Raw genomic sequence first — 13,974 nt, forward strand, 5'->3', positions numbered from 1 at the left:
ACACACACACACACACACACACACACACACACCTGATGTCCACACAGACACATCACGCTCTCCACACCCTCATCATTCGACTTGACGTTCACACACACCCTGGGACCCGCGTGTCACACATACAGGGTTAAGTGGGCAGCCCCCTCACGGGGCACATTCAGGACACCCTGGTGTAGCACACAGGCCTCGGGTACACTGGGGTCAGCCCCTCCGTGTCCCCTGCGGCCCTGTCCGCCCGCGCGGTAACGGGAGCCGCCGTGATTTCCGTGTTAACACCCACATCACACGATACAGGGGGAAACAGGTGAAATGAATCGGCATAATGTTTTATTTAATCCAATAGAGCCCCCGTGCATCAGTGTGAAACATTCTTACTGAGGTATTTCACATTCTTCGGTCGCACTAAGTCTTTGAAACCTGTGTGTGTCTTACCACGACGCCCATCTCGGGTCACACTGGCTGCGTCCCACGTGCTCACAGGGCACCTGTGGCCGGTGGCCGCCTAAACGGAGAGCACAGCTCTATGGAAGCAGGGAGCACCTGAAATAATTTCCAGCTGAACAGACAATGGCACCAGACCCCACCCCACCCCACTTTCTCCTTTTCTGTCCCCTGACCACATGGACCCAGCCTCCGATTCTCTCTCAGGCCTCCGGCTCCGCTGGTGTCACCAGGTAAGGAGACCCACCTGAGCCCCTGCCCCACCGCCCGGGCCTCCGCACAGCCCCCCATCCTCAGCCACCCCCACCTCATGCTCTAGGGGACCAGGGGCTGTAACCAGGCAGCAACGTCACCAGGCAACAGGCCTCAGGGGAGAGCTCAGATCTCCTGCACCTGCCTGCCAGCCTCCGGGGTGCCCGCGGGGCGGGTCCTGCCTGCCTCCTGCCTCTGGCCTGTTTACCTGGGCTCAGTCACAGTGCCGACCTGAGCCTGGCAGAAGGCCCATGGAGCCTGGGGCCACAGGCCACAGGGGACAAGGGCCAGAAACCCTGGCCATGGCTCTGGGCCATTGATCCAGCCCAGGCTGGCTGGTGGGGGTGGGGAGACCTTGGCCTGGACAAACAGAGGCTCGGGGCCTGCGTGCGGGCCCGACACCCACCTGCCACTCCCAGAGGTAAGCAAGGGGGGCCTCCAGGACAGGAGATCGAGATCGAAGAATGGGCCGGTGACACTGTCCCTTCTGAGAGCCAGGCCTGGCTCCCTGGGGCTTGAGCCCCCTGCCCTGCACTGAGAACAGGTCTGCAGGGCCTCCCCGGCCAGCCAGTGACTGGGTAAGCGGGAGGCGCGGGGACCCCGGAGCTGGGCTGGAGTGAGGCCAGGAATAAGGGCAGGACGGGGACAGAGGAGAGACTGCAGGTTCCAGAGGCTGGGAGGCCTGGGTTCGGGTGGTGGACTCCGGGCAGGGACTGGGTGGAGGAGAGGCCCAGTTTGCCAGGCTGAGCTCCCCGCCTCACTCTGCACTAGTGGAGGCACCCTAGTCCATGCCCCCGTGCCCACCTGGGCCCTCTGGGGTGGGAGACGGGCCCAGAGCCCCACGGTGCACTCCACAGGGGACCCTGAGCTCCCAGGCCTGGATGTGAATGCAGCTGCTCTGCGTGTGTGTGTGTGTACGTGCTCAGGCATGCAAGCGTGCACAGGCACACATGTGCAAAGTGTGAGCGACACATCCATGAGTTTGTATGTCCCAGAGAGACTTGTGTCTCTGTCCGTGTAATCCATGTGCGGGTTTCTTGAGTATTTATAACGTACTTGTGTGTGTGGAAGGGACTTTCATGCACTCCCCCCTTCCCCCAGCCCCTGCGCACACACAGCACAGCTCTGAGCCGGGATCTGCTCTGGGCCCGAGTGGCCTCCCTGGAAGGTGATCCCGTGGCTCTAGACGAGACTTCTGGTCAGTTCTCGCTGCCCTGCCGTGGCTGAGTGACCTCGGGCAAGTCATTTTCTCCCTCGGTACCTCACGTCCCCCGACTGTGAGACAGAGACGGCAAAGATCCCAGGCTGCTGGCCGCTCTAACACCAGGTGATTCGCAGCAGTCCCCAGCAATGGCCTGGCAGGAGCAACGGGGTCCGGCCCTGCCCCAGGGAGCTCACTCCTGGTGGGCAGACGGAGGACGCTCTGAGGGTCAGAGCTTGACGGGGTGCCGGCGAGGGGGCCAGGGGCTCGGATCCGCTGTCACTTGGGGCACGCCCCGCCCTCCTTCCAGGGCGCCCCCCCCTCAGGGGACAGAGAACGCCCCGAGGTGAACTGTGTGTCAATGGGGGCAGCCTGGGAGAGCTGCCAGGAGGAGGTGTGTGGAGGTGCGCAGGGTCAGCTGGGAGCTGGCCAGGTCAGAGGGGGCAGTGCAGGCAGAAGCAAGAGCATGGGGGGAAGCCAGGTGAACTTTCAGGGTTCACAGAACAATCCCTGTGGTGCTTTTCACGCAGCGCAGGCTCAGGGCCCTTGACCTTATACCCTTTCTACCATCTTCCTTGTCAGAATCGATCACCAGGAAGTCCAATGTCACTGGGAACCAAGGAGGGAAAAAAGGGAGCCGAGGGAAAGGAGGCAGGAGAAGTCGGCCTGGCCGTGTGTGCCCACAGTGTGCACCAGCTGTTGGAAGGAGCTGGGATCCTAGCGTTCCCTCGCGTGACAACAATCCTTGAGGGCCGAGCTCTGCTCTTGGAGCGGGGCATACAGCGGAATAAGTTCCTCTTCCGGGACAAAGGACACTTAATATCGTGCAATTTAGGTCGCGCCAAGGGCTGTGAAGGAACTCGAGCAAAAGACTCGAAGAGGGAGAGGAGCAGGCCACGGGGCAAGCTGAAGGAAAAGCATTCCTGGCAGAGGGAACAGCAAGTGCAAAGGCCCTGAGGTGACACGTACTTGCTACGTTAAAGGTCTGGCGAGGAGCTGGGTGTGGCTGCAGCAGACAGTGGGAGGGGACAGAAGGACACGCCAGGGCCAGGTCTCACAGGCTCTTGTGGGCAGTGACTGGGGCTTTGGGCTCTGTTCTAAGGTGAATGAGAGCAATGTGAGCCCCCCACCCCAGCAGGGCCCATGGGGTAAAGACCACTCTGGTGGTTGTGTAAGGGAATTCGCTAGGGAGGGTGACCAGACAGCTGGCTATCTCAGGAGTCGAGGTGACAGTTGATGGTGGCCTGGATGATGGAGGGAGCCACAGAGGTGCCAGGAAGGGGTCGGGCTCTGGAAGCAGTTGGAAGGTAGAGCCACAGACCTTTCTGATGGTCTGAACCCTGGCCATAGTAAAAGACGGGAGGGGTGGGTCATCTTCCCAGCTGTCAGTTGTCACAACGGTCCCTCTCCTACTGGGCTATCAGCCCCCGGAGGACGGGAGTGAGGGCGCATACTCAGCAGTGTGCCCCCTTCCCCATGCCCAGTGCAGAGCCTGGCACCAAGCAGGCGCCTGACAAAAATGGAGTGGTTGGGAGGACATGGCACACAAGCCCCAGCTCCACGCCTCCCAAGATCTGCTCCGGGAGGCAGCAAGGTGTGGGAGAGAGCACTGCACCAGGAGTCTGGAGGCCTGAGGACCCTCGCCATTCCTTCTCTGATTCATGTGGCAGGGCCTGTGGGTTCTCTGGGGAAGCAGGGGTGAGTAAGACACAGGCCTGTCTTTCCTGTGGTGGGGGGGGGGGGATGAAACAAAGCCAGGAACCAGGCATACTGTGGATCCGACCGCCTCGGAGAGGAGGCCACTCACTACCCAGGGCCTGGGGGACGCATCGCCAGGCTGGTAGCCTTGCATGGGGCCTTTAGGGATCCCTGTGGTCCTCCGACGGAGGGGGTGGCTGCACAAAGATGTGGTTTGTGGGCCTGTGGGGTGAGGTGCAAGATGGGAGTCAGGGCGACTGGACGAGGCAGGCAGCGGCCTGGCCGTGGAGGGTCTTGGGTCCCACAAAAAAGGTTTGGAGGTGGCTGTTAGCCATGATTCTGAGCAGGGGAGGGGGGAGGCGGGCAGGGAGTGCGGTCTGGTGACAGTGTGACAGTGCAGGAAGAGGAGAGGGGAGGCAGGGAGCCCAGAGAGGAGCCCAGGTGGGAGGGAATGGGGAGCCCTGGTTAATTGCTCCCTCCCCATCCCCCACCAACTTGGACTGGATCCAACTTGGGCTGATCTAATCTTGGGGTTCTCCATAGTGGCTTTGCCAAAACTGGGCTCCTCTGCCATGCTCACAGTTCCCCCAGCTGGGAGTGAGGGGCACTTACAAAGGAAATGAAATCCATGGAGTTAAGGTCTGGTCTTGGGGGTGGAGAGAAGGGGAGGCCTACTGAACTCCCCCCACCCCAATCCCAGACTGCTCACCTTGGCACCTCCCCTAAGAGAGCATGACCTTCTCTAAGTCTCGTTTCCCCCCCTCAGCACCATGACGATGTGTGAGGTGGCCGAGCATAGGGGTCAGGGCATTGCTCTGCTTGGGTTTACAGTCTGGCTCCACCACTAACCAGCTGTGAGACCTTGGCCAAGCCGCTCAACCTCTCGGTGCTTCAACTGTCTCATCTGTAAAATGGGGGTTAATAGGAGAACCTACTTCCACAGGGTCTCTGTGGGCTTACATGAGACAGTAGGTACAGAACAGCTGAACTAAGTGCCCGCTCTTGTCACTTCTGTGCCCCCAAGTCCCTGTGGCTCTGCGAGTGATCCGGAAAAAGCTCCTGGGTGATCTAGACTCAGGAGTAAACCAAGGGTGTGGCCACCTCTGGCAGAAGGGGCCGACCTGGGCTGAGAGAGGACAAGGAGCCAGCCTGTCACCTGGGCTCGCCTTGAGCCAGCCTGTCAGGACAGCTAGTTTCTCACCAGGGACGCCGGGGGCACTGAGGGCAGCGGGCAAGACTGCCCCAATCTTCACAGGATGCACATGATCCTTGAGGCCGTGTGCAAACTTGCCCTACGCGTACTGATGTCCGTTGGGGGGGGTCTCAGCCCAGCTGAGAATTGCCAACAGTCCCTCCTCCCTTGCACTGGGTGGGGACACTGTGAGGGTCACTGTGGCTGGGGCCAAAGACTCAACAATGCCAAGAGCGGCGACAGGGAGGAGAGCCAGGGGGCCTCTTGAATCCAGCCGGGAGAGCTTTGAGCTTCCTGGAGAAGCCCCATTTTCAGAAAACCCACTGTTTGAAAACCCAAGACACAGCCCAAAGGAAACCCCTCTCACCCCCTCAGCCCCACATACACATCTGGGGATGTATTTTAAAGCCACAGTGGCATTTATGGATGTCGTAAGAAGAAACTTCTCAGTGGTCTGGCCTCCTCGCCCTGCTGGTGGGCGGGGGGCTAAAGGGCCTTCTCTATGCCATGGGAAAACCTGCCTGAGAAGCCAAATACCACCCAGAAGTTTCCCTGGGGGGTTCCGAAGATGCAGCGGCAGACCCAGGGCACTGAGAGAGGCAACATTCGAGATTCGGTTGTTAGGAGTTCAGGATTTGTTCATTAATCGCTCATTTACAGGAAGCAGCCCAAGGTCGTGGCAGGAGCAGGAAGACAGACCACCCCCCTCCCCCGGGGCTTGATCTCCACTCTCCTGGTGTGTGACCCTGGGCCGGTGGCTTAGCCTCTATGGATTCAGGTTTTTCATCTGCAAAACAGGGCTGATCGGGAGTGACAGAGATACAAATCACATTGGGAAAATGAGCCTAGGAAAATCCCGGACTCTGGCTGTCAGTTTTGTCCTCTGTCCAATGCGTACAGAAGCTTGAATGGTGTTTTGAGGTTTGAGCAGGACAAGACGTGTGAATTGTCCACACGGAGTGGGCCTGAGGAAGAAGGTCACATGGAGACAACAATCCCCATGTCCCTGGGTGACCAGATTAAAAGAAACGTGTTCCATAGATGTTCGATGAATTTTCATTTGTGCCTCCTCTGGCCTGAGGACACTTCCGGCTGGGTGGGGAGACCAGAGGGAAGCACTCCTGGAAAGGGGGGTGTCTGGCCCAGCATTATACTGCCTCAGGGGCTTCCGGGGGAGGGTCGAAGTGCCTAGAAGGCATCAGCATTTCAGGAGAACCAAGAGGAAGGAAAAGCACCTGACTGACCGGAAGGCCAAGGGCACGAGGAGCTGGTTTATAGAAATTTGCACCTCAGGTGCTCCAGTTGTGGGTACAATCTTGGAGTGGGGTTGCGGGGCTTGGGGACCAAAGCCTCCATCTGTTTTTGGACCATAGGGAGGCTGGTGTGGCTGCCAAGGTGGGTTTCTAGAGCTGCCGAGTCCAGCTCTGCTCACCCTCTAGAGCGACCAAGGCGCTGGCTGGGTCCCCACCTGCAATCACTGCTTCGCGGATCTGCGGACTTCCCACCCAAAAGCTGGGCTGCTGCCCCCCATGCTGGTGGTGCTCGGCAAATCTCCCTTGCAAATGCCAGCCCGTTTCCAACCTGGGTCTATTTCCGCAGCAGGATGCCCATGGCCGAGGCCCCCCAAGCAGCCGGTGGACAGGGCGATGGAGGTGATGGTGAGGAGGCAGAGCCGGAGGGGATGTTTAAGGCCCCCAAGGACTCCAAGAGAAAAGTCCGGGACCACCTCCGCCTGGCGCCCCTGTGGCTGGCCCTGGTTGCGCTGGTTTCCGTGGGGATCCTGCTCTGGTATTTTCTAGGTAACCTGTGGGCCCATCTGGGAGAGGTGCCTGGGGAGGACTTGGAATGACTGTCAGGTGTTGGAGTGGGGGGTACGTACCAGGATAGACTGGAAGTCCAGGCTCAGCAAATGCTGAGTTCACGGTGTGAACTTGGCCAAGGTGCTTCCTCTCTGAGTCTTCCTTCTGTCCTGTGAGATGCTGCTGCCCCCATGTTCTAGGTTCTGGGACTCAGGCCAAGTGCAAGGTGCTAGATGGAACCAAGTGTCCCCCAGCTCCCACCAGCTAGGGGAGGAGGGTTCTCACAGCACCCAATTCTTGTGAACCAACAAGCAGAAAGAGTGTAAACATTGCCTCCACTTGCCTGAAGCCCTCCTGGGTTGCCCCTGGGCTCAGAGCCCATTGGCTCTGCAGGAGGAGGCCCAGTGGCGCAGGTGGTGCCCAGCACCAATTAGTCCCTCTGCTTCCTTGAGCCCAACCTGAGAGCTTATCTAGGGTGGGGACCACAGCGCTGTCACCTCTGGGTCTCCAGGACCCGGTATGAGTGGGGCTGGAGCGCAGGGAGACACAAGACTCAGATACCCAGTGCAATGTCCTCGCACAAAGATGGCTTTTGTACCCCAGCTTGGCCACACTTGCAGCTCAACACACAGGGAAAGAGGATCTAGAGTACTCAGAGCAAGAGTCCAGGGCCCCCTCCCTTGCTCCCAAGTTTGGCCTCCTCCTCTGGCATCACAGCCCTCAGCCAGTCCCCTGGAGACCCAGGAGCAACTGGCCCACGTTCTGGGTCCATTTGTCTATCCTTCCATCCATTCATGCATGCATGTGTGGATTCATTCATTCGTTCATCCTTTTGAGAACCTACTAGATCTTTCTCTAAAACCAACAGAGACTGTGCCTTATTTCTTCAGCTCCTGACAATGGGAAGTAAAGGATAAATCACATTAGATGGTGCCCATGAAAACACTCCCCTACACTGAGCAAGACTCATTCATTCATTCATTCATTCACTTATTCAGATCTTCACCATCTGTGCACCAGGCTCTGTGCCAGGCTCTGAAGATAGGGCCCCGCCCTCACCAGAAAGCATGGCAAGGGCTAGGACAGAGGAAGGTGAGCGGCCAAAGAACCCTAGCAGAGAGGATGCACCTTGCCCGAGCCATCAGAGACTTCCTGTAAACACCGTGCAAGTTAGATAGTATTCTTACTGGCTGAATCTCATGGTGGCATTTCAGGTCCTTTGAAAGGAATGGGGACCCCCTCGGGAACTGTCATCAGAGACATCAGCCTGGGCCCCCTGCCAGAGGGAGTCAGGGTAGGGGTGTCTGGAACCAGCCCCTGGGCCACGCTGTTAGGAAGCCCAGGCCTGGCGCAGACCTGTTGGCTGTGACTCAGGCTGTGAATCTGCTCAGAGCCAAGTGATGCAGGCAGGCTCAGCAAGGTTGGGGTGGGGGGGCTGTGTGCATTTCACCACTGGCAGGAACCCAGTACCCCAAATAGCACAGGATAATTAGTCTTCAGGGCAAACCACAGTGTCAGGCTGGAGGGTCAGGCACCTGACTGCCAATTGTCTTTCTTTGAGGAGTCTAATTGCTCCTGATTTTGCTCCAGAATACATTGCCCCTCAGGGAGGGGGTGTTCCCTGGGGTTGAGGAGGGGGGTGGGGGAGGGCAGTGCTCCAAAGCCTCCAAAAGGGATGAAGGGTAAAGGAGGCACCTCTGGAGCTATTTGAAGGATTCTTCCTGCCCAGTCTTGGGCTGTGCCCTGGGCGCTGGGCGAGGAGATGAATCTGGAAGGGGAGACCAACCAGGGGGTTATTTTACTGGAGCAGGAGAGCTCAAAGTGAGAAGCCAATGACAGGTTAAGTGCCCTCTAGAAAGGGGCCCAGAGGATAGGTAGGGTAGGGGCTGGGCTCCCATGTGGGTAGGTCCTGGGGTTCCTTTTACGTGTGTTGGGAGCCCTTATGACTGCCCAACTGTATTTTCCTCGTGCTCTCCCCCTCCTGCGTTCCTGCTTCCTTCCCAAACCCCCCCCATCCCCCCCCCCCACACGTTGCCTCCTGCTTCAAGGAGGAAAAAATGGAACCACTCGGAAGAGAAACCCCCTAGATGCTGGCCACATCCCCTCCAGAGGAGCCCTGGGCGGTGGCCGGGCTCCAGGAACGGCCCATCCCTGTACAGGCAGACGCACTGCTCCTGAGCCACATCCCGCGGGTGCCCCCCATTTCTCTGCCTTGCTTTGCCCGTCTCTAATTCTGCACGCCCAGCCTCTCTGGTACCCTCTCCGATCGAGCTCCCCGACTCCACCCAATGCAGCACTTGCCAATCATCAGGTTGCTAAATCCAGTGGTCGGCCCTCTGTCCGCATTGCACCTGAACCATGAGCAGCACTTGACCAGGCCCCTCACTCCCTCCTCCAAACAACCCTCTCCTCATGTGACTTCCAGGGCACCCCACATTCTTTCCCCCCAGCTTGTGACTGCTGCTTCTCCTCCGTGTCCTTTGCTGGTCGAGGGCTCCCCTTCCCTTGACTCGGCCTTCTTCTTTCAGGGTCTCATCCGGCGCCCGGGCTTTAAATGTCCTTTCTATCCCGGTGACTCCCAAATTTGTCCGTCCAGCCTGGGTCCCTCTGTCACCGGGGCTTGCCCTCCGCTGGGAGGTCCTAGGGCATCTTGGACCGCAGCACGAAGCCCTCCCTCCTTTCCTCCAGACCCGCACACCCATCCCACTCAGGGGCCATCCCAACCTTCCGGCTCCTCCCCCTTCACTCCCCTCTTTTACACCCCAGCCCCAATCAGCCAGCAGACCTGGTCATCTCTAACTCCGGAGCCTATCCGGCCTCCAGTCGGTCACTCCTCACCACCTCTACCACTCAGCCAGGTCCAGTCTCCATCACCCCTCCCTGGCCACGGTCACTGGATGCCTAGAGGAGCTCCCCTCCCCCAACAGCCACGGGTATCCCTGCTTCTGCCCTTGCTCCCTTAGAGCCCTGTTCACACAATAGCAAGGGGATCCGTTGAGAAAGCAGATCAAAGCACCTAACCTCTCGCCTTAAACCTCCCCTGGCTCCCACCTGATGGTAAAACCCAAGTCCCCACCCTCCCCCCCACCCCCCGGGACCTGCGTGGCCGTGCCTCCCCCATCCCATCTCTCCATGCTCTCCCCTCCTTCACTCTTTGTGTTTCCCAAATACACCAGATGACCCGCATCTGGGCCTTTGCACCTGCTGGTCCGTCTGCCCGGAATGCCTCTTCTGTAGGTCAACATCCACCCTCTTTCCTGGCCACCAGGTCGCAGCCCACCTCACCCCTCATTTCCACAGCGCTTACCCCTCTGATTTGTTGCCCACTATGCTTGCTAATTGTCTGCCTTTCTTGCTAAACAACCATCTCTTAAGGCCAGGATATTTTCCTTCATTGTTTAGTCACTGTTAGACTGATGTAGTCCCGAGCACTAACATGGGGTTCTCAGGTACCATTTGTTGAATGAGTGAATGAATGAATGCATGACTGAATAGGGGGATAAACCCAGGGCTATGAATCTGGTAAAGGGAAGGATACACAAAGGTGCGAAGCCATGAACTTGACCTTCTAGGCCACGTGGGTTTTTTGGCTTTCGTGTCATCTATGTCCGGGACTGATTATTTATTGTGTCAGTTTCTGAGTGGGAGCTTTTGGGACACCATCCATCTATGGGCCTCTTTCCTCCCTGTCACAAAAGAAACTGGATGACATGATGTCAATGGCAAAGATGATGATGGTGTAGGTGACTTGGGCACCTGAGATGCTGGACCCTGAGCTGAGGGCTTGGGTGGCAGGAGAAGGTATAGGGGGGACAGGAGGCTCCCCGTGGCTGACCTTGCTGGTGTCTTCCGGGCAGGGTACAAGGCAGAGGTGACGGTCAGCCAGGTGTACTCAGGCAGCCTCCGCGTGCTCAATCGCCACTTCTCGCAGGACCTTGCCCGCCGGGAGTCCAGCGCCTTCCGCAGTGAAACTGCCAAAGCCCAAAAGATGGTAGGGAAGGGCTGTGGGGAAGGGAGGAAATGGACGGGGCTGGGAAGGGGAAGGGCCCTGGTCCTGCCACACCAGCCGGTCAGCCGCCGCTTCGGAGCACCGCTGGGAGCAGAGTCCTGTCCCGGGCACGATGGAAGGGGACGTAGGATGGGGGATGGGCACGTTGGGGGACTCTGGGGTCAAATGCACTTGGATGAAGCCCTGATTGTGCCACTCGCTAGCAGCAGTACCTTGGGGAGGTCAGGGCAGTGCGAGGGCGCTATCGGGGCACACCCACATCCCCTCCCCCCTCCAGGGTGATGGTTTCCTGCACTGGGGGTGGTCTTAGGCTGCCAACACCTTCCAGCCTCCGGCTGTGGGGTGGCACCTTGCCCAGTAGGGCAGGCCGGAAGTGCTGAGGACATTTTCTTCCTGGGAGCAAGCTTCAGCAGTGAGAGACAGCACGTGTGGAAAAACACCCCAGCTCCCTTGGCCCTGGGGAGGCGACAGCCCTGAGGGTGCCCCACCGTCTCCCAGGGCTCCATGCTGGGCTGTGCATCAGCTGCCCACAGCCCTGTCTCCCTCCACAGCCACATTGGCCACCCCCCTGCTAGTCTGTCACCCTACTGCTCTTCTCCAGAATCACCCCCAAAGAAGCTGCTCCCCCCACACCCTTGGCTCGGGACTTGCTTCTGGGGGACCCCCGCAAGGCTCTCTTTCCTCCTCTGTAGAGCGGATAATAACAGTGCCTATCCAGGGGGCTGTGGGGTTGAAGTGGGATGGTGAGGACACTATTTCCACACGTTGAAAGTGCTTTGAAAGCACATGTCCTGTCGCCAGCACTGGACTCAAACACGCGTGCCCACCGACCAGCTCAGCTCCCATGGCTGGTGGCTGGGGGTGAGGGGCGGGCTTAGGGACTAGATGGAGCTTTCCAGCGTGGAGGGGGACTTCTGACCAGAGGGACAGGAGCCCCTGGTGGTCCGGGGGAGGCCAGAGCTGGCAGAGGGGGTGATGTTGAGGGGCAATGCCTAGGTATTGGGGGAGGGGAAAAGAATGGGGTGAGGTCTGTGTTCCCCAACGTGGCCACTTGTCCACTGGGTCCTTGTCAAGCAGGGCTACCGAGAGGGGCAAATTGCACTCTAAGGTGGGAGGCGGCTTCTGCAGAGGGTCACGAGGGTGCAGTCATTTCTTCTCCTTTTAGCTCAAGGAGCTCATTGCCAGCACCCGCCTGGGTCCTTACTACAACTCCAGCTCAGTCTATTCCTTTGGGTGAGTCGCTCTGGGCCCCCCAAGCAGCCCTCACTAGAACGTTAGACTCAAAGAAGAGGAGGGGATACCATAGGCTTCTGATGCAATGCCCTTGCTTTTAAAAATGGGGACACTGAGACATGGAAAGGAAACTTGGCTGCCCACGTGTGACTTCCCTTCACAGAGCTCCGTTTCCTCATCTGTAGAATGGGCACAATGCCGTGGTAGGGATCACTCCAGACAGTGGCCGTGTGGCATGCTTCTCCAGGGCCTGGCACGTGTTAGGTGAGGCCATGGTTGCAGCAAGAGTCAGGGTGGGGGGTGGCCAGCTGTCCCGTGCGTATCTGGCTCTGGTCCTATGTCCCATGCCTATCTCGAGCTTCTGGGAGGCAGAGAGCGCCTCGCTAGGGGTGTGGTGGAGGTTTCCATGGGAACTGAGCCCAGGAGGTAGTAAGCTTGGGGGAGGGAGTGGGACATGAGCTAGGCTCAGAGCCAGATTTTGGGCCACTTCCCACCCCTCTTTCTTCTGCCTGCCTTAGGGAGGGCCCCCTCACCTGCTTCTTCTGGTTCATTCTCCAAATCCCCGAGCACCGCCGGCCGATGCTGAGCCCCGAGGTGGTGCAGGCACTGTTGGTGGAGGAGCTGCTGTCCACGGCCAACAGCTCGGCCCCCGCCCCCTACAGGGCCGACTATGAGGTGGACCCCGAGGGCCTGGTGATCCTGGGTCAGTACCAGGGAGGGGGATGCAGGGTGGGGCCGGGGAGGGCTCTGCGTGCTGCTGCCCAGGGCTGGATGCGCTCAGGGTGGGGATGGGGGGGCCTCCAGCAACCCGGGGTGCCCTGGGAGCCCTGCTGGGCGGGAGGTAGGGGGTCGGCACTGGGGGTAAAGCTCAGACAGGCTGGCTCTGACGGTCGCCCCCTGCTATTTTTATTTGTGTTTTTCATTTCATTTTCTTTATTTACCATGGGTCTTTGTTTATTTGTTTGTTCATTTCCTTTTAACAGAAGCCAGCGTGAAAGACATAGTTGTGCTGAACTCCACGCTGGGTACGCGCTTCGGTTTTTCCTCCACACTTGCCTTTGAGTTGCTGTTTTGCTTGGCTTGGTCAAGGGTCAGGGGGCCACATGGCTTCCAGCGAGTGTGGGGAGCAGAGGCCTGGAGGGACCTAGGGGATGCCTGGGGGACTTGGCGAAGAGCCCTGAGCGAGGCTTGAGTCCTCGGGGGAGAGGAGGCATTGTGCACCTGTGTGTGTGTGTGTGTGTGTGTGTGTGTGTGTGTGTGTGTGTGTGTGTGTTGCCTGTGTGGGATGTGAGAGTGAGGAGCAGGTTCAGTTGCACATAAACACGGCTTTAGTTTTTTATCATCGAACTCAGTGAACTCACAAGCTGCTGTTTCCACTAATGGTAGAAAAAATACTCTTGCTGATTTGAAGTGTATCAGTCACTTTGCATTTATTTTAACTTTTTTTTTGAATGTTTATTTATTTTTGAGAGACAGAGAGAGATGGAACATGAGTGGGGGAGGGACAGAGAGAGAGGGAGATACAGAATCCGAAGCAGGCTCCAGGCTCTGGAGCCCAAAGCAAGGCTCAAACTCATGGACCACAAGATCATGACCTACGCCGAAGTCGGACATTTAACTGACTGAGCCACCCAGGCGCCCCCACTTTGCATTTAAACCCCGGTCTCTTGGAGATATTTCTGTCACATTCAAGGATATTCCCCTCACATTTTCCTTCCCCTTCATAGCCAGGCTAATCTGCCCTGTCTTCCTACCCTATTCTCATGCCCTCTTGCCAGAGTCACCTTGCTTTTCTCCAAGAGGCTCCATGATCTTCCTCCTGCACTCTGGAGACAAAGTACCAGCAGGGCCACCATGCTGCCCAGTGCCAGGGAGCACTGTCCACCTTGACATCTGGGTGCCTGGAGACACCTGCAGTTGTGCAGTGCACCACCTATACTACTGTACTCTGTGGTCCTGAGCATAAGCTCCTAAATTCCCAGATTCTCTGTATAGTATCTTGAGTTTCTACCCAGAGCTAAGGCCAGGTTGAGGGCATCAAGCCCCTCTCAGTGAGGGAGGCAGAATTTAAATCGTCTGCATACCTTCTCTTACCTTTTGGCTGGTCAAATGCTCACTTCTTCAGGGGATGGAGGTGATGAGGTCAAAG

At 58.2% G+C, this 13,974-nt stretch overlaps 1 protein-coding gene across 2 annotated transcripts in view; it reads left to right on the forward strand.

Moving 5' to 3' along the window:
- Positions 1-940: 940 nt before the first annotated feature.
- TMPRSS6 (transmembrane serine protease 6) overlaps positions 941-13,974 on the forward strand; it is a 35,842-nt gene continuing 22,808 nt past the window's right edge. The window contains exons 1-6 of one of the 2 annotated variants that reach the window (XM_029955789.1): positions 941-1,114; positions 6,384-6,583; positions 10,441-10,574; positions 11,758-11,825; positions 12,344-12,528; positions 12,809-12,850. In XM_029955789.1, the coding sequence (XP_029811649.1) occupies positions 6,388-6,583; positions 10,441-10,574; positions 11,758-11,825; positions 12,344-12,528; positions 12,809-12,850 (625 nt within the window). In that variant the 5' untranslated portion in view covers positions 941-1,114; positions 6,384-6,387. Of the gene's footprint in view, positions 1,115-1,265; positions 1,272-6,383; positions 6,584-10,440; positions 10,575-11,757; positions 11,826-12,343; positions 12,529-12,808; positions 12,851-13,974 lie in introns of those variants that run through there. The other variant, XM_029955790.1, reaches the window with a different exon arrangement.

The sequence above is a fragment of the Suricata suricatta genome, chromosome 10 (genome assembly GCF_006229205.1).
Source record: "Suricata suricatta isolate VVHF042 chromosome 10, meerkat_22Aug2017_6uvM2_HiC, whole genome shotgun sequence".
NCBI lineage: Eukaryota > Metazoa > Chordata > Mammalia > Carnivora > Herpestidae > Suricata > Suricata suricatta.